We start from the raw sequence: 23,719 nt of genomic DNA, 5'->3' as shown, positions 1-23,719 counted from the left end.
TTTAAAACAAATTTAACGTGGTAACTACGTATAATTAACGTAGCGGGAACGTCGGAGCTCGTGGACGCAACTTAGCGACTCGTGGCGCTAACGGCAGGTTACCCGTGAAACTTAACTCAGAGGGACAGGCAGCATCTCTGGAGAGAAGGAATGGGTGATGTTTCGTGTCAAGACCCTTCTTTAGACTTAAACCAGCATCTGCATTTCTTTCCTACACTACCAGGGAATAGGCTATATTATGGTCATGAGATAGGCTTGATTGAACCCTGGTCTCTAGCGCTTTAAGGCAACAACTCTACCGCTGTGCCACCGTGCCGCCCCAGATTAGGAGAACCCTGGAAAATATGGATGATCTCCGGTACTTTAGAAGATCTCTCAGCGAAGGCAGCCATGAATGATAACATTCATCATGATTTACCGAAGCCCAGTACAGACTGAGGACAAATGAGTTTGAAGGTCATGTATAGAGCCTGAGTCGAACCTTTCACATCAGTCAAAGAAAAAAACTGTACTTGAGAGATGAGAGATGAGATGAGAGGTGATCTTATAGAGGTGTACAAGATCATGAGAGGAATAGTAGATGCCTCTTGTCCAGAATAGGGGAATCGATGACCAGAGGACATAGGTTCAAGGTGAAGGGGAAAAGATTTAATAGGAATCTGAGTGGTAACTTTTTCACACAAAGGGTGGTGGGTGTATGGAACAAGCTGCCAGAGGAGGTAGTTGAGGCTGGGACTATCTCAACGTTTAAGAAACAGTTAAACAGGTACATGCATAGGACAAGTTTGGAGGGATATGGACCGAATGCAGGCTTGGTTTAGAGATACAGCGCAGTAACAGGCGCTTCAGCCCACTGAGTCCATGCCGACCAGCGATTCCCGTATACTAGCACTATCCTAGTGTGTAAGATTGCGTTAGTGTACGGGGTGATCGCTGGTTGGCGCGGAATTGGCGGGCCCGAAGAGCCTGTTTCTACACTGTATCTCCAAACACAAAAAAAACCATAAAGCTAAACTGAAGGACTCGGTACTGTGGAGTAAACTGGGGCCACGATTTCATCACCTTCACATTTGTTCTGCATTCTTATACTGATTAATTCGGTCACTGTGCCCCGACTTGGTTGGGCAACGATGTGCTGTAATAAAGATTCATTCCTGGTAAGGGTTATTGAATGAACCCTGATCGCTGTTGGTCAAAAGCTTTGGCTGTGATCCGTTTGCCCGCGGTGATCATGCGTGCGGAGAATGTCAGGGATTGCTGCCTCGTGGACCAACTCATTGAAAGACATTTCTGGGTCAGTGTTTCCCTTGGTTGGGCAACTCGGGCCGAGAGAGTCAAGAGTCAAGAGTGTTTTATTGCCATATGTCCCAGGCTTGGATAGAATGGATGCAGAGAGGATGCTTCCATTGGTGAGAGAGTCTAGGATCAGAGGTCACAGCCTCAGAATTAAAGGACGCACTTTTAGGAAAGAGATGAGGAGAAATTTATTTAGTCAAGGGGTGGTGAGCCTGTGGAATTCTTTACCACAGAAGGCTGTGGAGGCAAAGTCAGTGGATACATTTAAGGCAGAGATAGATAGATAGATAGATTCTTGATTAGTATGGGTGACTGAGTTTATGGGGAGAAGGCAAGAGAATGGGGTTAGGAGAGATAGATCAGCCATGATTGAATGGTGGAGTAGACTTGATGGGCCGAATGGCTTAATTCTACACCTAAGAAGGGTCTTGACCCAAGAGGTCACCCATTCCTTCTCTCCAGAGACGCTGCCTGTCCCACTGAGTTACTCCAGTATTTTGTGCCTATCTTCGATGGGCCGAGGGGCCTGTTTCCACGTTGTATCTCTAAACTAAACTGAGCTTGCATCTACCGTGGCAATTTCCATATGTGCTTTGTCAGTTTCACTTTCGCTGTAGTTCAAAGTCAGTTTATGAATGCGGAGAACCTATGGTCAGCACCGACTGATGCCCCGACCTCCTTGCCTCCTTTGTACAAGCGTCGGTAACGGTTCACCACACCCATCTGATGCGCAGGTTAACCGGATGAGAAACCTCACTGCATGGTGTACGCCCATGTCAGCCCGCTTGCAATCCGCAACATGCCGAGAATGATGCTCTTGGCAGCTTCTGAATATCAGAGTCCACGAATGACTCTGCAATCCTTGGCTGATGTGCAGCTGGGCTGAATCCTGGTCTTGTGACTTGGCTTTATTCCACATGCCAGCTGAGCTTCGGCACGATGATCTCCCGGTGGACAAACACTTGACTCTCCCCTTCCCATTCCCACACTGACCTCACGCACCAAATGCTGGAGTAACTCGGCGGGACAGGCAGCCTCTCTGGAGAGAAGGAAGAACGTACAAACTCCGTACAGACAGCACCCGCAGTCAGGATCGAACCTGGGTCATCGGCGTTATAAGGCAACAACGCTATCGCTGCGCCACCGTGCAGAACTTAGCACGTGTAGTGTGATGTTGGGTGACCTTGTTCTTTAGACCGCAAGAGGCTGAGGCATGAAATCATGAGGGGAATAGATAATATAAATGCAGAGTCTTTTTAGTTTAGAGATACAGCGAGGAATAAGGCCCTTCGGCCCACCGGGTCCGCGCCGACCAGCGATCCCCGCACATTAACACTGCCCTACACACACTAGGGACAATTTGCACATTTACCAAGCCAATTAACCCACAAACCTGTACATCTTTGGAGTGTGGGTGTAAACCGAAGATCTCGGAGAAAATCCACGCAGGTCACGGGGAGAACGCACAAACTCCGTACAGACAGCACCCGTAGTCGGGATCGAACCCGGGTCTCCAGCGCTGTATTCGCTGTAAGGCAGTAACTCCACCGCTGCGCCACCTTGCTGCCCTTGTACTTTTATCAGAGTAGAAGAGTCAAAAAGGTAAAGGTATAGAGAAGAAAAGGTCTGGTCTGGTCTGGTCTGGTCTGGTCTGGTCTGGTCTGGTCTGGTCTGGTCTGGTCTGGTCTAGTTTCTGGTCTGGTCTGGTCTGGTCTGGTCTAGTTTAGTTTCGTTTGGAGATACAGCCTTTAAACAGGCCCCTCGGCCATGCGGACTACATGCCGACCACCAATCACCCATTCACACTAGGTCTACATTATCCCACTTCTGCGTCCTACATACTAGATGGGCAAGATTCACACAGACAGGTTTGACCCTGACTACGGGTGCAGTCTGTATGGATGGTGTGTATGATAGTTCTAGTGTACGGGGTGATCGCTGGTCGGCACCGGCTCGGTGGGCTGAAGGGCCTGTTTCCATGCCGTATGTCTAAAATCGATTGGCCTCTGGAAATTGCCCCTAGTGTGTAAGGTGTGAAAGTGGGATAACATGGAACTGGTGCAAGGGTGATCGCTGGTTTGCATGGACTCGGTGGGCCGAAGGGCCTGTTTCCATGCTGTATATCAAAACGAAACGAAACAAAACTAAACTAAACTAAACTAAACTAAACTTAAGTAAACTGATATAATATAATATAAAGTTTATTAATATAAATTAAACCAATATAATATTCTTCTTTGAAGAAGGGTCTCGACCCGAAAAGTCACCCAATCCTTTTCTCCAGAGATGCTGCTTGACCCACTGTTACTCCGGATTTTTGTGTCTATCTTTAATATAATGTATTACATTTTATGCATTTAAATAGGTAACATATTAGACAGGGTGCAGAAGACACTGTTGTGCTCCTGGGTCTTTGGAACCAGCTACATACTGTATTAAAGCAGGGTGGAGCTGTGGTGTTGCTCCCAGTGCCTGGAGGCTGAGCTTGGAGATCAGGCTGCACTATGCTGAAGGAGCTGGTATGACCCATTTGCAATGTGACTTCTCACTTCGATTAGTTTTAACCTGGGGCGGGACGCAGTACAAGGGGAATCTCAGCTGTTCTTTAGCTCACGGCTATTGGACGAGCGTAACATTTGCAACGCCAAGTCAGGAGCAGTTCACGGTTCCGGGGATCTCGTTCAACAAGGTTTGATATCGCTACAGATCGCAGGAGAGAAGGGGGAGGGGGGGGGGGGTGGGGGGGGGGTGAAGTTTGTTCCTTATCTGATTTCAGGGCCGTGTGATAGAAGGGAAGAGATTTGAACTTATATCACAGTGAGGAATGTGGAGGAGTCACTGTGGTGGATGTTTATGTTAAAATGTATTTTGTGTGTTCCGTTGATTTTTATTCGTATGACTGACTTGGCAAATTAAATTCCTGGTATGTTATAAACATACTTGGCTAATAAAGTGTTATTGTGATTGCCATTGTGATTGTTGAGATGTTGGAAACTGCATTTATCTGCAAAGTAAAACTTTATCTAAAGGAGAACTTTCTCATCGAGTGATAGAGTGATACAGTGTGGAAACAGGCCCCTTCAACCCAACTTGCTCACACGGGCCAACATGTCCCAGCTACACTAGTCCCACCTGCCTGTGTTTGGTCCATATCCCTCCAAACCTGTCCTACCCATGTACCTGTCTAACTGCTTCTTATATTTTGTGGCAGTCCCAGCCTCAACTTCCTCCTCCAGCAGCTCGTTCTATACACCTACCGCTGTGTGAAAAAGTTACCCCTCAGATTTCTATTTCCCCTTCACATCAAACCCATCTCCACTGGCCCTCGAGTCCCCTACACTGGGCAAGAGATTCTGTGCATCTACCCTAATCTATTCCTCTCATGATTTTATACATGATTTGATGGGATGGTCCACCTTCAAGCGGAGTCCTCAAAGTGAAGTGGGTGCCAGTCTGAAGAAAGGTCTTGACCCGAAACGTCATCCATTCCTTCTCTCCAGAGATTGCTGCCTGACCCGCTGAGTTACTCCAGCATTTTGTGTCTATCTTCTGTGCTATCAGAAGCCCAGCTATCACGGTGAACAAGCTCGTAGGCCGATTTAGCAGGAGTCTTGAGAACACTGTCCATCTATGTTCCTCAACATAAATCAATACCCATCCAATACCATGCCAACGGTTGACTTTAGATCAACAAACAAGGTGGCAAATGTCCTCAGAAAAAATGTTACCGTAACTGTGGAAGCCCAGACCAGAGGGAGATATACCACCTCTCTGGCAACTTGCAATTCCATGTTAGTTTCTTCTCTATAAACTGTTGACATCTATATATCGGTCATGGCAACATGAGAGAATTGACTTCAAAAAGGAGTTGTGACTCAGCAGGACAGGCAGCATCTCTAGAGAAATGGTATAGGTGACGTTTCAGGTAGAGACCCTTCCTCAGACTGGATAAGAGTCTGATAAAGGATCTCGACCCGAAACATCACCTATTCCTTCTCTCCAGAGATGCTGCTTGACCCGCCGATTTACTGCAGCATTTTGTGCCTATTATCGGTGTAAACCATCACCAGCAAATCCTTCCAACACAAAGGAGGTGGTCAGGAAAGGATTAGAAACATAGAAACATAGAAAATAGGTGCAGGAGTAGGCCATTCGGCCCTTCGTGCCTGCACCGCCATTCAATATGATCATGGCTGATCATCCAACTCAGTATCCTGTACCTGCCTTCTCTCCATACCCCCTGATCCCTTTAGCCACAAGGGCCACATCTAACTCCCTCTTAAATATAGCCAATGAACTAGCCTCAACTACCCTCTGTGGCAGAGAGTTCCAGAGATTCACCGCTCTCTGTGTGAAAAATGTTTTTCTCATCTCGGTTTTAAAGGATTTCCCCCTTATCCTTAAACTGTGACCCCTTGTTCTGGACTTCCCCAACATCGGGAACAATCTTCCTGCATCTAGCCTGTCCAACCCCTTAAGAATTTTGTAAGTTTCTATAAGATCCCCCCTCAATCTTCTAAATTCTAGCGAGTACAAGCCGAGTCTATCCAGTCTTTCTTCATATGAAAGTCCTGACATCCCAGGAATCAGTCCGGTGAACCTTCTCTGTACTCCCTCTATGGCAAGAATGTCTTTCCTCAGATTTGGAGACCAAAACTGTACACAATACTCCAGGTGTGGTCTCACCAATACCCTGTACAACTGCAGTAGAACCTCCCTGCTCCTATTAGAGGGGATGTTATCCATAAGTAAGTCACTTGAGCCACCTGTATCTGGGGCAGCAGGTGTAGAGGGGTAGAGTTGCCATTTTACAGCACCAGAGACCAGGGTTCGATCCTGACTATGGGTGCTGTCAGTACGGAGTTTGCAGGATCCCCCCCGCGACCTGCGTGGGAAACTGTGAAATGGGGGGAGAGAACATAGAAAGACTCAGATCTAAATCAGCTGAAAAGATACGACTTGAAATATGTAATAAAGGACAGAACTAAAGCTTTGTATTTGAATGCATTCGGCGGATGGACTGAAAACTCAAATCAAAATAGATATACAGATATATTTATGATTTAACAGCAATTAGAGTCACATAGAAACACAGAAACATAGAAAATAAGTGTTGGGGTAGGCCATTCAGCCCTTCGAGCCAGCACCGCCATTCAATATGATCATGGCAGATCATCCAAAATCAGTGCCCTGTTCCTGCTTTCTCCCCATATCCCTTGATTCCATTAGCCCTCAGAGCTATATCTAACTCTCTCTTGAAAACATCCAGTGAATTGGCCTCCACCGCCTTCTGTGGCAGAGAATTCCAGAGATTCTCAACTCTCCCTCATAACCATGTTCTCCTGCCTTCTCCCCATAACCTCTGACACCCACACTGGAATTTAAGGGATGATCCATGGATATGAGTGGATCCTGTCTCTGCCATCTCCTGTATTCAATGGACATTTTGCCATCTGGTTGGTACGGGTGTCAGAGGTTGTGGGGAGAAGGCAGGGGAATGGGGTTAGGAGGGAGAGATAGATTGAATGGTGGAGTGGACTTGATGGGACAATTATACTCCTATCACTTATGACCTTGTGATCTGCCTTGGGCTGGAGTCAAATTGAATCTGAAACCACTTGAAGGCTAAGTTATCAATGTTTACCAGGGGCTGGTTATTGAGTGTTTAAACATTTACGACTGGCTTGGAATAAAGTGCCGTTTTCCTGGTATCACGTTTGAGCAAGAGTTAGTCAACTGCTAATAAGATGCAGGAAGTGCCAGGTATACGTGGCCCGTGATTGGCTAAAATGTGGGGGGTGTTCACTGCCATTTTGCTCAGGTCACATGACCCAGGTCCAGGCACAGCGGTGGCGCAGCGGTAGAGTTGCTGCCTCACAGCGCCGGGGATCAGGGTTCGATCCCGACCACGGACGCTGTCTGTACGGAGTTTGGTACGTTCTCCCCGTGACAGAGTGGGTTTTCTCCGGGAGCTCCGGTTTTCTCCCAATTTCCAAAGACATACTCATGGTTTGTAGGTTAATTGGCTATGGTAAAAATTGTAAATCTCCTCCAGTGTGTGTAGGATAGTCTTTGGTTGCCGGGGATCGTTGGTCGATGCGGACTCAGTGGCCCGATGGGCTCGTTTCCATGCTGTATCTCTAAACTAAACTAAAAGGAAGCCCGACCTGCTGTGCTCCTGAACAAGGCGATGAACTGCGTTCAACACTCCATATGTTCATGGGTTAAATCCATGAATGTATGATGAGTGTTTGACAGCACTGGGCCTGTACTCATAGGGTCATCCAGTGTAGAAACAAGCCTTTCACCCAACTTGCCCACGCGACCAACATGCTCCATCTACGCTAGGCCCACCTGCTTACATTTGGCCCATATCCCTCTAAACCTGTTCTATCCATGTACCTAATGTGTAAGAAAGAACTGCAGATGCTGGTTAAAATCGAAGGTAGACACAAAATGCTGGAGTAACTCAGCGGGACGGGCAGCATCTCTGGAGAGAAGGAATGGGTGACGTTTCGGGTCGAGGCCTTCAGAAGTCTGGAGAAGGGTCTCGACCCGAAACGTTGCCAATTCCTTCTCTCTGCCTGTCCCACTGAGTTACTGAAGCATTTTGTGTCTACCTATCCATGTACCAGTTTAATTGTTCCTTAAACATGGAGATAGTCCACTCCCTCCTCTTGCAGCTTGTTCCATACACCCATCACCCTTTGTGTAAAAAAACTTATCCCTCAAGTTCCTATTAAATCTTTCCCTCCTCACCTTAAATATATGTCCTTTGGTCCTCAATTCCCGTACTATGGGCAAGAGACTGTGCATCTACCTGATCTATTCCTGTCATGATTTTGTACATCTTTATAAGATCACCCATCATCCTCCTGCGCTCCAAGTAATAGAGTCCCAGCCTGCTCAACTCCCTATAGCTCAGGCCCTCGAGTCTTGGCAACATCTTCGTAAATCTTCTCTGCACCCTTCCCAGCTTGAAAGTGTTTAGTCTTCTATGAACCCAGCGTTCCCAACATAAGCCTGAAAATTAATTCCCTACAGCTTCTGAATCTATTGTCTTTTAGAACAATTTAAAGTATTTATTCCTTGTTTGGGATCTGGGAGTTTAGTGCCCATTTAGTGCTCCTCTAATTGCCTTGGAGATGGTGGTCATTGAGTTGCTCTCCTGAACTGCTGTTGTGCCTCTGGTGAGGGAGATGGTTCCAGGATTCACAGCTAATGATTGTGTTTGGACTTTACTTCCACTGAGTCATGCATTTCAGATCGATACTAACCTCTCCCTGGAATAATATCTTTGCCTCTCCACTGGAATGTTTGCCAATTATTTCAGATTCACGACCTTTCAACCATATAGTCAAAAGTTAATTTTAATGAGGAAACAAGGAACTTCTTTGTTTTCTTCCTTCTCTGCTTTCCTTTTGGTTGGAAGATTCTGCGCGTTGTCAATGGATTACTTGTTCCTTCTTTCTCATTGAATGGCCTCGTGATGATTGAGGTAGAATGCACAGAGTATTAGTGCCTGGTTCACAGAGAGTATTAGTGCCTGGTTCACGGAGTATTAGTGCCTGGTTTACATAGAGTATTAGACCCTGGTTTACATAGAGTATTAGTGCCTGGTTTACATAGAGTATTAGACCCTGGTTTACATAGAGTATTAGTGCCTGGTTTACATAGAGTATTAGTGCCTGGTTTGAACAGAGTATTAGTGCCTGGTTTACAGAGAGTATTAGTGCCTGGTTTACAGAGAGTATTAGACCCTGGTTTACAGAGTATTAGTGCCTGGTTTGAACAGAGTATTAGTGCCTGGTTTACAGAGAGTATTAGTGCCTGGTTTACAGAGAGTATTAGTGCCTGGTTTACAGAGTATTAGTGCCTGGTTCACAGAGAGTATTAGTGCCTGGTTTACAGAGAGTATTAGACCCTGGTTTACACAGAGTATTCGTCCCTGGTTCACAGAGAGTATTAGTGCCTGGTTTACAGAGAGTATTAGTGCCTGGTTTACAGAGTATTAGTGCCTGGTTTACAGAGAGTATTAGTGCCTGGTTTACAGAGAGTATTAGTGCCTGGTTTACAGAGTATTAGTGCCTGGTTTACAGAGAGTATTAGTGCCTGGTTCACAGAGAGTATTAGTGCCTGGTTCACAGAGAGTATTAGTGCCTGGTTTACAGAGTATTAGTGCCTGGTTTACAGAGATTATTAGACCCTGGTTTACACAGAGTATTATTGCCTGGTTTGAACAGAGTATTAGTGCCTGGTTTACAGAGATTATTAGACCCTGGTTTACACAGAGTATTCGTGCCTGGTTTACAGAGCATTAAGGGACTGTCTCACTGCGCCGACCTAATTGGCGAGTTTAGAAGAGTTTAGGAGAGTTTGAAAAAATGTCATGTTGAAGACCTCCTTCAACTATGTTGAAGACTAGCTACAACTAGCTTCGGGATAATTGGACACCGAATAGTGGAGAGTGAAGACGACCTCCTTCGATCTCCTTCAACCTCCCTTCGACTATGTTGAAGACTACCTTCGATTACCTTTGATTACCCCCGATTGCCTACGAATAACATGCCGACCTACTTCGACTAAACCTACGAGTAAATAAAATATTGATTTTTTTCCATGGCGACCTTTTTTTACTTGCGGGCATTTTTCAGCATGTTGAAAATTACGCCGCGACCTAGCTGAGGCCTCGGGTACGTGGGGACTACTCTCCAGCATGAAGGAGAGTTACAAAGACCTCCTAGGACCTCGTGTTGACCATGCTGCGAGTATGAGTCGAGGGCAAACTCTTCTAAACTCGCTGCAGTGGGACAGGCCCTTTAGTGCCAGGTTTACGGAGAGTTTTCGTGCCTGGTTTACAGGAGAAGCTATTAACGGTTATTGTTTTCGACTATGTCTTGTAAGGGTGGTGAATTAATTAGAATGGCCTTTGCCCCATTGAAGCTTCAGGTTCAGTAATTTCCTTGGTAAGGGATCCCTTGATGAGCTTATTAGTCACTATTTAAATTACAATAGCAAACTGCTGGCAGGCCAGTGGGCGTTCACACAGATCCTCAGCCAAAAGTTCAGCCTGTTTCTGAAACTGTTTGGCACGTACTTTACGCAGGGATAAAGAGATACAGGTGGGAGCTAGGCCCTTTGACCCACTGAGCCTACACACAGACCATCCAAACCCATTTTATTGTCATCGGCATAACCTACCCCCATTCCACCTGCAGGTTTTGTAACTTATCGACACACTGGATGCAGACACAAAAAGCTGGGGTAACTCAGCGGGACAGGCAGCATCTCTGGAGAGCAGCAATGGGTGACGTTTCGGGTCGAGACCCTTCTTCAGACTGGTCCTCAGCTGTGCCACCTTGTTTACTCAGCAAGAGCTACCTACGATAAAGGATGTGCAGCGCTGACTTGAACTTTACAGTGGACGCTAATAAACGATTAGGGACTCAGGAATCCGCAGTTCCCACCTCTCAGTAAATGTAACGGATTGGGAATTGTGCGATGGATGATGAGAATCCACTGGGATTTCATTGAAGCAAGATGGAGCTCCCAGGATCAGCAATGAAAACAAATGGGGACCCGTGTGTAGGGGGGGGGGGGGGGGGGGGGGGGGCACTGAGAACAAAGGAAGGGGGGGGGGGCAGCGTGGGGGCATCATGAGACCAAGAGAGACCCAGCAGGGGGGGGGGGGGTGGGGTGACAACATAGGGAGACCCAGCGTGTGGGAGGGGAGGAGGGGGGGGGGGGGGCGCAGAGAGAAATGAGGGGCCCGTGGGGGGGGGGGGGGGACAAAAGAGGAATGAGTGCTTTTTGTAACTTTGTCGGTGCCTTTATAGCGACTCTTTTGTGCACTTTGTATAAAAAATAAAGAATTCCTCTGCCCCAGGCTGGGAACAAGTGACAATAAAGTATCAGTAGCATCATCATCATCCATCACTCCCTCCCCCCCACCCTAACTCAATGCCTTGATGAAAATCAGGGCGTTCCTTTACGGAAAAAGTCTTGCTGATGAGAATCCTGCTTGAGATGGGTCCACGCTGGTTATTAAATTAGCAAGCAATGTAATCTTCAGACATGTCACGGCTTCAGCCTGAAGAAGGGTCTCGACCCGAAACGTCACCCATTCCTTCCCTCCAGAGATGATGCCTGTCCCGCTGAGTTACTCCAGCTTTTTGTATCATGTTTTAGACTCGGGATCAATGATCCATCAGCAAATCCTATTTAAGTGCAGATAATTTAATGCTCATTGAATTAGATGCCACAGAAAGAGCACGTTCAGCTCAACCCTTTGATAGATTACAATTTCCTGGCCCTCGGATTTAGGACATTCTTACCTTTGCCCATATTTGGTTTTTCTTTTGAAATTTAAAGCTAAACCTGTTCCTGCTCCCCCTTTTCCGGCGGTCCGTTCCGGATCACATTTGATGTGCAGGAAGGAATTGCAGATGCTGGTTTACACCGAAGATAGGCACAAGTTAGGCTGGAGCAACTCGGCGGGACGGGCAGAGGAAGGGTCTCGACCCGAAAAGTCACCCATTCCTCCCATCCGCAGATGCTCCCTGTCCCGTTGAGTTACTCCAGCATTTTGTATCCTTCTCAACATTTGATGCTGGGGAAAGGCTGTGAATAGTGGGACCCTGCACACATGGCACTCCAAACACAGCCATTCACCACCCGTATCGATAGTTTGGCTCAGAGAATCAAACCCACACAGAGGACGGTGGGCGTATGGAACAAGCTGCCAGAGGAGGTAGTTGGGGCTGGGACTATCCCAACCTTTAAGAAACAGTTAGACAAGTGAATAGGACAGGTTTGGAGCGATATGGACCAAGCGGAGGCAGGAGGGACTAGGACTAGTGTAGATGGGACATGTTGGCCGGTGTGGGCAAGTTGGGCCGAAGGGCTTGTTTCCACACTGTATCACTCTATGACTCTATGATGACGTGTCCAAGTCCACTGTCCACATTAAACTAGGCTGGATTGTGACTACACAGGAGGATATAAACACTTCAGGGGGGTCTGAGTGGGGTTAAATGACTAAAGATTGAGTGATGCCGATATCCAAATGGACGTTGTGCTTCTACCCATGTCGCAGAACATAAGAAATACGGGCGGCACAGTGGTGCCAGCATTAGAGTTGCTGCCTTGCAGCGCCAGAGATCCTGGTTCAATCCTGACTATGGGCGCTGTCCGTGCGGAGTTTGCACGCTCTCCCTGTGACCACGTGGGCTTTCTCCGGGTGCTCTGGTTTCCTCCCACACTCCATAGGGTAGAGTTAATTGGCTTTGTAGGTTAGTTGGCTTTGGTAAGTTGTAAGTTGTAAATTGTCCCTAGTGAGTAGGATGGTGCTAGTGTAGAGATGATCACTGGCGGTGTGGACTAAGTGGGCCGAAGGGCCTGTTTCCGCGCTGTATCGTCTGCACGAAAGTCTAGAGATTGGGAGGGCAAATGGTTTGTTCGCCTTTCGTTATGAGATGGTTTGATGACAGTCAGGAAATCTTAGCAACACCAGGAACTGTAAATGCAATTTCCTAGCCCTCGGATTTAGGACATTTTTACCTTTGCCCATATTTGGTTTTTCAACATCTCCAACATCTTGAGCAAAACGCAAAGTGTTGGAGTAACTAAATCAGTTTTAGTTTTCTTTAGTTTAGTTTAGTTTATTATTGTCACATGTACTGAGGTACAGCGATTCACCACCTTCTGACTCAAGAAATTCCTCCTCATCTGCTTTCTAAAGGTACGTCCTTTTATTTTGGTCACGTCCACTCTATCCAGGCCTTTCACTATTCGAGGGATGAGGGCCGAGGCACGAGGAGAGCTAGAGTATTCATTCATCATCGTTAGAAACATTAGCGACACATGCTGGTCCCCAAAGGGAACTAAGATAGAGTAGATCGGGGCTATTCCCTTTATACTTTAGAAGCAGGAGCAATTCTACACGATTCTTAAAGGGCTTTACAGGCTCAATACGGGTTGACTGTCACCTGGACTGAGGAATGCAGGACACATTCTGAACATTAGGAGCAGTTTGTTAACGAGTGTGATGAGAGTAAGTTCTTCGCTCAGAGAGTCATGAGCCTGTGTTTCTTTTTAAATAGCGATGAATAAATCACTGGGCATTAAGGGAATTAAAGGAACGTGAGGGGATTTCAGGAAAATGGTGCTGACACAGAAGATGGAGAGCCACGTTGATGGATGGCGGAGCAGGTTCAAAAGGCCACATGCTGGTCTCAGCACTGCTTTATCATTGCCTGTTTTTATTCGGCTCTCAGCAACAGCCAGTTTTGTTTTAATTTGCAGTTTCTGCGAGGGAGGTTTTTCCTGTTCATCTTCGTGGTGGGAATCGGTGGAAGCTTCCAGTTTGGGTTCAACGTCTCCGCCATCAATTCGCCGTCAGAGGTAAGAAGGGAGTTTGGTAAGGTCACAGGTAATGGGAGCAGAATTAGGCCATTCGGCCCATCAAAGTCTACTCTACCATTCAATCACGGCTGATCTATCTCACCTTCCTAACCCCATTCTCCTGCCTTTCCCCCCCTAACCCCTGACACCCGTGCTAATCAAGAATGTATCTACGCATTAAAAATATCCATTGACTTGGCCTCCACAGTCTTCTGTGGCAATTAATTCCACAGATTCACCACCACACGTGTACTCTTGTACTGACATCCTCCACTGGTTTAGTTTAGGTTAGTTTCGAGTCCGCGCCGAGCAGCGATACCGCACACTGGCACTGTCCTACACACACTAGGGTCAATTTACAATTTTACCAAAGCTAATTAACCGACAAACGTGATCACTAAACAAAACAAATCTACTGTCATATCGCAAAAAGCCATTTTGGTTGAAGTGCATCATTTAGGAACAGAGGCTGCCCACTGTGAGAACACGCAAACTCCGCACAGACAGCATCCAAGATCATGATTGAAGCCGGGGTCTCTGGCGCTGTGAGGCAGCAGCTCCACCAGCTGTGCCACTGTGCCGCAATTAGCTCAGCTAAAATGTTTTTAAAAATCGGTAAAATACCAGATGTCGGAAATGTAAAACCTGCAAATGGTGGAAACATTCCGCAGATCAGGTATTCAGTGTCTTCAATAGAGAGCTAAACTCCTCCTCTGATTTTAGAAGAATGTGGGGGGACCTCATTGAATCTTACCAAATAATGAAAGGCCTGGGTAGGGTAGAGTGGATGTGGGGAGGATGTTTCCACTTGTGGGAGAGTCTAGGATCAGAGCCCACAGCCTCCGAATAAAAGGACGCACGTATAGAAAGGAGATAAGGAGGAATTTCTTTAGTCAGAGGGTGGTGAATCTGTGGAATTCATTGCCACAGACGGCTGTGGAGGCCAAGTCACTGGGTATTTTTAAAGTGGAGATTGACAAATTCTTAGGTACACAAAAAAGCTGGAGAAACTCAGCGGGTGCAGCAGCATCTATGGAACGAAGGAAATAGGCAAAGTTTCCGGCTGAAACCCTTCTTCAGACTGAGCGGGGGTGGGGAGGGCGGGGAGAAGAAAGGAAAAAGGAGGAGGAGCCCGAGGGCTGGGGGCTGGGAGGAGACAGCAGGAAGGCTGAGGAAGGGGAGGAGACAGCAAGGACTAACAAAATTGAGAGAATTCAATGTTCAAATTGACAAATTCTTGATTAGTACAGGGTGTCAGGGGTTATGGGGAGAAGGCAGGAGAATAGGGTTGAGATAGGGTAGGATAGATCAGCCAAGATTGAATGGCTATGATTGATTGATGGGCCAAATGGCCTAATTCTGCTCCAAGAACTCATTAACATGATATTTCTAATACTGATGCCCTCACCAATAATCATAGTGGTCTTCGAAGGTGCCTGAAATTATATTGCCGTTTAATGGAGGACCCGGGGGGGGGGGGGGGGGGGGGGTGGGGGGGAACTGCGGTGAGGGAAGGTGGGAGAACAAAGGGGGGGGGGGGGGCGGGTGTGTAGGGGGGGGGGGGAGGGGTTGACTCTGGTTTTAGAATCCTCTGCCCAGGGGATAAGTCTGTGTTTGTTTGTTTGTTTGTTCGGGTTAAGGCGCTGGGCACACAGCAGCCAGCCAACACTCACTTGACTTTCCCTCTTTCTTTTTTCTCCTCACTTTTAATTTAATTTTAACGTCAAGTTTTCTTGTACCTTGTCTGTGTGTTGTGACTGTTGGCAGACCAACTTTCCTCCGGGGATGAATCAGGTTTATGTCTGTGTTGGACTATGGTGATGTTTTATATATGAATGCATCTTCAAAATGCCTAGTCTTTGGACACGGTCTACCACAGAGCACTGAGATTTGTTACAAATTTAAAAACCCTCACGCACCACTGCTCATTGTATGCTCAAGTTGGATGGTTTGCCCTGTCCACCCGCAGACTCCATCATTGGCATATCCTTATTTATAAGACTATCCTCGGTGATCTTCCTTCATACCTGCAGAAGTATGTAATTCCAAAAAGCACAGGAACTTATCAGCTCCGCTCCGAGGACTTGTTCTTATTAACTGTACCTAAAGTCCGTACTGAACTGGGGAAAAGGGCATTTAGTTATGCTGCTGCCTTCGCATGGAACCAGCTGCAGAATTAACTGAAACTTAAGGAGCTGGTTTCTATAAACAGATTGAAATCCCTTCTTAATGATGTTGAAACGGGCTCTTCTATCTGTACATGCTTTGTTTGATGATGTTCTGACTGTGACTCTATTTATATGTTCTCTGTTGTTTTTTAAATTGTTGTCTGTAACTGTGGAACTGTGCTGCTGCCTGTCTTGGCCAGGACTCTCTTGTAAAAGAGATTTTTAATCTCAATGAGACTTCTCCTGGTTAAATAAAGGTTAAATTAAAAAAATTAATAAAAGTTTGATCGCGACGTATCGTATCGTAATGTCGATCTCCTGTGCCTTCTTACCTCTCCTTCCAGTATATTAAGAACTTCATCAATGAAACGTGGATCGATCGATATGAAACTCCGCTGCCGGAGTATTCATTAATGCTCCTGTGGTCCTTCATTGTATCTGTGTACCCAGTTGGAGGATTGGTGGGGGCACAATTTGCTGCAGTTTTAACGGTGAAATATGGAAGGTAAGGTCACCAGTTGTGAGGCCATGTGGCCGGTCATGGCACCACATGCTCTGAATTTGTCTCCTTGTAAAACCCACCTTCGTTTAGTTCGGGCCGGCACGGCACGGCACGGCGGCGCAGCGGTAGAGTTGCTGCCTTGCAGCGCCAGAGACCCAGGTTCGACCCTGACCACGGGTGCTTGCCTGTACCGAGTTTGTACGTTCTCCCCGTGACCTGCGTGGGCTTTTCCCCATGATCTTCAGGTTCCTCCCACACTCCAATGACTAAACTAAACCAAACAAAGGTCTTCATCAGGTGCCCGGCACAACTTGCCCACACCGGCCAACATGTCCAGGCTACACTGGTCCCACCTTGCCTGTGTTTGGTCCATATCCCTCCAAACCTGTCCTATGCATGTACCTGTCTAGCTGTTTCTTAAACGTTGGGATAGTCCCAGCCACAACTACCTCCCCCGGCAGCTCATTCCATGCACACACCAACCACCCTCTGTGTGTAAAAGCTACCCCTCAGATTCCTATTTAATCTTCAGTATGTAATCAACTTAAAACATGTGCATTTCTGCTTCAGGAAGAAATCGCTGCTCTGTAATAACCTAGTGGTAATTGCATCAGCATTCATAATGGGATTCAGCAAGATGGCTAGATCATTCGAGATGATTGTAGTTGGACGGTTTCTCTATGGAATTGGCACAGGTAATGGCCTATTTTGTTTACGTTTCTAAAAAGCTTTGTCTTCAGAAAGCACAACGATAGCCATTAAGTGTCATAAGGTTATAAAATCATAAGTGATAGGTGTAGTATTAGGCTATTCGGCCAATCAAGTCCACTCCGCCATTCAATCATGGCTGATCTATCTCACCCTCTGAACCCCATTTTCCTGCCTTCTCCCCAGAACCCCTGACACCGGTAATAATCAAGAAATTATCTAACTCTGCCTTAAATATATCCACTGACTTTGCCTCCACAGCCTTCTGTGGCAAAGAATTCCACAGATTCACCACCCTCTGACTAAAGAAATGTCTCCTCATCTCCTTCCTAAAAGAACGACCTTTAGTTCTGAGGCTATGACCTCTTGATCCTAGACTCTCCCACTAGTGGAAACATCCTCTCCACATCCACTCTATCCAAGCCTTTCACTATTCTGTAAGTTTCAATGAGGTCCCCTCTCATTCTTCTAGCGAGTTCAGGCCCAGTGCCGACACAGTGTTGAGAAGGGAGACAGGAGACTGTCTGGGTCACCGGTGCTCAGCATCACGTGGCTGCCTCACGATCTTGTGATGTACCGTACTTCAACCCGCGGCATCTTCGGGCAAGGTTAGAGGCGGTGGGGTCTGCTTTCTAATCAATACCTCTCAGCGCTCAGACACGCCGATCCTGGCGAGCTCCTGCTCCCTGTACCTGGGGCACCTGACCGTGAAGTGCCGTCCCTACTACCTTGGGCGGCACGCTGGTGCAGCGGTAGAGCTACTACCTCACAGCGCTAGAGACACGGGTTCAATCCCGACTAGGGCTGCTGGTCCGTACGGAGTTTGTACCTTCTCCCCGTGACCTGCGTGGGTTTTCTCCGAGATCTTCGGTTTCCTCCCACACTCCAAAGACGTCCAGGTTTGTAGATTAATTGGCTTGGTTTAATTGTATGAATGTTAAATTGTCCCTAGTGTGTGTAGGGTCGTGTTAATGTGCGGGGGTCGCTGGTCGGCGCGGACTCGGTGGGCTGAAGGGCCTGCTTCCGCGCTGTACCCCTAAACTAAACCTGCTGAGGGAATTCACCTCTGCTATCCCTCCCCAAACAGACACAAACAGCTGCAGTAATTCAGGCAGCATCTTTGGAGAAAAGGAATAGGTGACGTTTCGGGTCAGAACCCTTCCTCAGAGTCTACGGAGTTGGAAGAAGGGTCTCGACCAGAAACGTCACCTATTCCTTTTCTCCAGAGATGCTGCTTGACCCGCTGAGTTACTCCAGCACTTTTTAAACCAGCACCTGCAGTTCCGTCCTATACTAAACACTCCACACTTAACACAACATATTCCTTTGGATATGTAGAAGTCATTTGGTGGCACCAATGTTCAATATTGCGGATGTACCATTGCCCACTCTGTTTCTTTGTGAAAGGTATTGGGTTGGTTGCTCACGGCTTGTACCTTGGAGAAACGGCACCAAAGGAATTTCGAGGAGCTGTGTGTCTGACCCGCGCTGTATTTAACGCCATTGGGAAGTGCACGGGCTTGGTGGTTGGGCTCAGGTAAGTCTTGAACCATTGGTTTAAATGACCTCACCGTGCATGACTTGGCATTGGTATTGTATTGGTGCATCATTGTCACGTGTATCAGGGGCGGCACGGTGGCACAGCCGGTAGACCCACAGTCTCACAGCACCAGAGAACCAGGTTCGATCCTGACCTCAGCCCCTGCCAGCATTCCCTTTGCACATTATCCTGATGGCCGTGTGGGTTCCTTCTGGGAGCTCCGGTTTCCATCCACACCCCAAAGACTCTACCGTGTGGGTTTGTAGGTTAATTGGGCCTCTCTGTACATTGTCCCCAGTGGGTAGGGAAGTGGGGTAATATAGAACTAGAGTGAAGCAGTGATCAATGGGCACTGGAGATCCGGATTTGATCCCGACTACGAGTGCTCTCCTGACGGAGTTTGTACGTTCTCCCCGTGACTTGCGTGGGTTTTCTCCAGAATCTCCCGTTTCCTCCCACACTCCAAAGACGTGCAGGTACAGTGCGAATGGCCAACTCCTGCACCTGTTTTCTATGTTTTTATGTTTCTATGTGTGTAGGTTAACTGGCTTGGTACGATTGTAAATTGCCCCTAGTGTGTAGGTAGGATAGTGTTAGTGTGCGGGGATCGCTGGTCGGCCCGGACATGGTGGGCCGAAGGGCCTGTTTCTGCGCTGTATCTCTAAACTAAATAATCAATCAAGATAAAGCGAAGAGCTTTGTTTTGCCTGTTATGCAGCAAATCTTGCCACACATGAGTACATGAAGGGGCGGCATAACGGTACAGTGGTAGAGTTGCTACCTTACAGCGCCAGAGACCCGGGTGCGATCCTGACTACGGATGCTGTCTGTACGGAGTTTGCATGTTCTCCCCGAGACTGCGTGGGTTTTCTCCGGGTGCCCCGGTTTCCCCCCCACACTCCAAAGACGTACAGGTTTGTAGGTTAATTGGCCTTGGTAAAGATTTTAAATTGTCCCTCGTAGGGTGTTTAGGATAGTGTTAGTGTACGGGTATCGCTGGTTGCCGTTTGTACGTTCTCCCTGTGATGCGACTGATATTTGATGGTCAGTACAAGCTTGGTGGGCCGAAGGGCCTGTTTCCATGCTGTACAACTGTGACAACAATGTCAGATACTCATCTCCTTTCCTTTAATATTTTCTGTTCACTGTTAGTTGTAATGGAATGAATTTGCTTTAATTCTCTGCTCTGTAATATGCATTTGCTGCAGAGTTATGCAATTTGCAAAGACAGCTCCCCTCCATTTAGACGTTTGCTCTAATGAAGACTTTCCCATAATGAAGGCAGAAGTGATAAACAGGGACGTGCGATATCATGTAAAGTGTTTGTGGGAGTATTGATGACCAGAATGTAATTCCACTAGTGAGATCATGAAGGCTGAGTTGCACTTTCCTTGGTGAGATATATGCCATGGGACAGAGGCCAAGATTTTAAAATGTTTGGAAGAATGGAAGATTGAATTTTGTTTATTTTCAGATGTATATTCCCTCAAGCCAACATAACCTCAACATAAACTGAAGTGGACAATAGACAATAGACAATAGGTGCAGGAGTACGTCATTCGGCCCTTCGAACCAGCACCGCCATTCAATGTGATCATGGCTGATCATCCCCAATCAGTACCCCGTTCCTGCCTTCTCCGCATATTCCCTGACTCCGCTATTTTTAAGAGCCCTATCTAGCTCTCTCTTGAAAGCATCCCAAGAACCTGCCTCCACCGCCCTCTGAGGCAGAGAATTCCACAGACTCACCACTCTCTGTGAGAAAAAGTGTTTCCTCGTCTACGTTCTAAATGGCTTACTCCTTATTCTTAAACTGTGGCCCCAGGTTCTGGACTCCCCCAACATCGGGAACATGTTCCTGCCTCTAGTGTGTCCAAACCCTTAACAATCTTATATGTTTCAATGAGATGCCCTCTCATCCTTCTAAACTCCAGAGTGTACGAACCCAGCTGCTCCATTCTCTCAGCATATGACAGTCCCGCCATCCCGGGAATTAACCTTGCACTGACCTTGTACTGTAACCTTGAACCTTGGAGCCACTCTACGGACCTGTAATTCATTAATACAAACACTCTCAGGGATTTCCAATCAACTTACCCTCACCTGTATCCACCTATCACTCGTCCAGCTTTGTCCCCCCTCCCCTTCCAGATTTCTCCACCTCCCCAGGTTAGATTTTTTTTAGTTCAGAGATACAGCACGGAAACAGGCCCTTCGGCCCACCGAGTCCCTGCTGACCAGCGATCCCTGCACGCAAACACTGTCGTACACACACTGGGGACAATTTGTAATTTTACTGAAGCCAATCAACCTACAAAACTTGTACGTCTTTGGTGTGTGGGCGGAAACCGGAGCACCCGGAGAAAACCCCACGCAGTCACGGGGATAACATACAAACTCCATCCAGACAAGCACCCGCAGAATGGATGGAACCCGGGTCTCTGGCGCTGTGAGGCAGCAACTCTACCGCTGCGCCACCGTGCCGACCTCAAGCAGCTGGTTTTCGTGCTGTCATCGGTTTTGAAGTATCATGGAGCAATCTCAAGTTATAGAGCCATAAAGAGACATCAATCCCTTTGGCCCTCCCAGTCCATCACACTGACAGTTACACTAATTCTACACTAAATAAATCCAATGTTGTCTCCATTTTGTGAAGGATGCTTCATTAGCGGAGTTGATAATCGCAACATTAACAATCCCCTTATATTTTGTCCCAGGGAAATTCTAGGTGATGAAAACAAATGGCACTTGTTGCTGGCCTTCAGTGGACTACCTGCCCTCATTCAACTGGTCAGCCTGCCCTGGTTTCCAGAGAGCCCCAGGTATCTACTCATGGAGAAAGGGGACAAAGCTCTCTGCATAGATGGTGAGTGTCAATGCAGCAGATCAGACCTTGTAGATCTATTGACATGGTGGGGAAACCTCCATTGTTTTATGTAGGAAAGGAACTGCAGATACTGTTTAAACCAAAGATAGACACAACAAGCTGGAGTAACTCAGCAGGACAGGCAGCATCTCCAGAGAGAAGGAATGGGTGACGTTTCAGACTGAAGATCTGAACAGAGATGCTGCCTGTCCCACTGAGTTACTCCAGCTTGTTGTGCCTATCCCAATCGTTTTATCACCTTCAAAGAGTGGTTAACGTGAGAGGGGAAAGATTTAATTGGATTTAGAGGGGTAACATTTTTGCACAAAGGGTGGTGGATGTATGGAATGAGCTGCCGGAGGAGGTAGTTCCTATTAAATCTTTCCCCCCTCACCTTAAATCTATGTCCTCTGGTTCTCGACTCTGCTAATTTGGATAAGAGACACCATGCATTTATCCGATCTATTCCTCTCATGATTTTGTACACCTGTATTGCACATCTACACAACTAACTCAAAAACCCCAATTCCAAATTAAAAACCTTTTTTTTTCCATATATATAACCATATAACAATTACAGCATGGAAACAGGCCCTCTCGGCCCTTCTAGTCCGTGCCGAACACTTATTCTCCCCTAGTCCCATCTACCTGCACTCAAACCATAACCCTCCATTCCTTTCCCGTCCATATACCTATCCAATTTATTTTTAAATGATAAAATCGAACCTGCCTCCACCACTTCCACTGGAAGCTCATTCCACACAGCTACCACTCTCTGAGTAAAGAAGTTCCCCCTAATGTTACCCATAAACTTCTGTCCCTTAATTCTCAAGTCATGTCCTCTTGTTTGAATCTTCCCTACTCTCAATGGGAAAAGCTTATCCACGTCAACTCTGTCTATCCCTCTCATCATTTTAAAGACCTCTATCAAGTCCCCCCCATTAACCTTCTGCGCTCCAAAGGATAAAGACCTAACTTGTTCAACCTTTCTCTGTAAGTTAGTTGCTGAAACCCAGGCAGCATTCTAGTAAATCTCCTCTGTACTCTCTCTATTTTGTTGACAACTTTTGTTCCCTCACTTTTTTCAGCAAAGAATTGAAAGGTTAGGCTTTTTCTTTCAATCAATGTGAAAATGTTACTGGTGGAAGGTCAGCAAACAGCTTATAAACATTTGTCAAAGGAACTATAATGAGGAGTTATTGTTCACTCAGGAAGAAAGCATCACAGATTGGTTTGGCAACAGTTCTGTCAAAGACAGCAAGAAATTTCCGAGAGTTGTGGATGTAGCCCAGTCCACCACAAAAAAATGACCTCTCCCCCACCGACTCCAATTACCCGTCACTCTGTCCGAGGAACACAGCCAACATAACAGCAGCACGGTAGAGATGCTGCCTTACAGCGCCAGAGACCCAGGTTCAAAACTGACTACGAGTGCTGCCTATACAGAGTTTGTACTGTACGTTCTCCCCGTGACTTGGGTTTTCTCTGGGAACTCCGGTTTCCTCCCACACTCCAAAGACGTGGAGGTTTGTAGGTTAATTGATGTGGTATAAATGTAAAATTGTCCCTCCTGTGTGTAGGGTAGTGCTAGAGTACACGTTTAGCTAGTCGGCATGCCAAAGGGCCAAAGGGCCTGTTTGTATCTCTAAATCTCTAAACTAAATTAAAATAAAGAAATTAATCAGGGGCCATTTACACCCCCCATAATTCCCTTTACTTCCCCTCTCCCAACCAAAAAAAGATAGAGGGTGGTGAATCTGTGGAATTCTTTGCCACAGAAGGCTGTGGAGGCCAAGTCAGTGGATATTTTTAAGGCAGAGATAGATAGATTCTTGATTAGTGCAGGTGTCAGGGGTTATGGGGAGAAGGCAGGAGAATGGGGTTAGGAGGGAGAGATAGATCAGCCATGATTGAATGGCGGAGTAGACTTGATGGGCCGAATGGCCTAATTCGGCTCCTATCACTTAAGATCTTATGATACATAATACTGCAACACTATATTTGCACTCTGGTATTTTTGTCTTTTGCACTGTTGTGCTTGTGTTCAGCGAGATTGTGTTGTATGATTTGACTGGATAGCATGCAAACAAAGTTTTCACGGTGCCTTGGCACACGTGACAATAATAAACCAATACCGGTACTACGCTGCCTGAAATGGCAACTTTTGGACCATGTTACATGAGGAACAGATAACTGTTGTCTCCCTCAAACCTGTACGCCATTCAACTTGGAATGAA

General features: G+C 46.8%; 1 protein-coding gene across 1 annotated transcript in view; it reads left to right on the top strand.

Moving 5' to 3' along the window:
• Positions 1–3,488: 3,488 nt before the first annotated feature.
• LOC129709115 (solute carrier family 2, facilitated glucose transporter member 11-like) overlaps positions 3,489–23,719 on the top strand; it is a 35,494-nt gene continuing 15,263 nt past the window's right edge. The window contains exons 1-6 of the mRNA XM_055655235.1: positions 3,489–3,815; positions 13,600–13,698; positions 16,211–16,371; positions 16,939–17,063; positions 18,484–18,613; positions 21,334–21,482. Of these exons, the coding sequence (XP_055511210.1) occupies positions 3,801–3,815; positions 13,600–13,698; positions 16,211–16,371; positions 16,939–17,063; positions 18,484–18,613; positions 21,334–21,482 (679 nt within the window). The 5' untranslated portion in view covers positions 3,489–3,800. The remainder of the gene's footprint in view (positions 3,816–13,599; positions 13,699–16,210; positions 16,372–16,938; positions 17,064–18,483; positions 18,614–21,333; positions 21,483–23,719) is intronic.

This window comes from Leucoraja erinacea, chromosome 25 (assembly GCF_028641065.1).
Source record: "Leucoraja erinacea ecotype New England chromosome 25, Leri_hhj_1, whole genome shotgun sequence".
NCBI classification, from domain to species: domain Eukaryota; kingdom Metazoa; phylum Chordata; class Chondrichthyes; order Rajiformes; family Rajidae; genus Leucoraja; species Leucoraja erinaceus.
The sequence above is the reverse complement of the archived record's forward strand: the minus strand, read 5'-3'. Positions and strand labels throughout refer to the sequence as shown.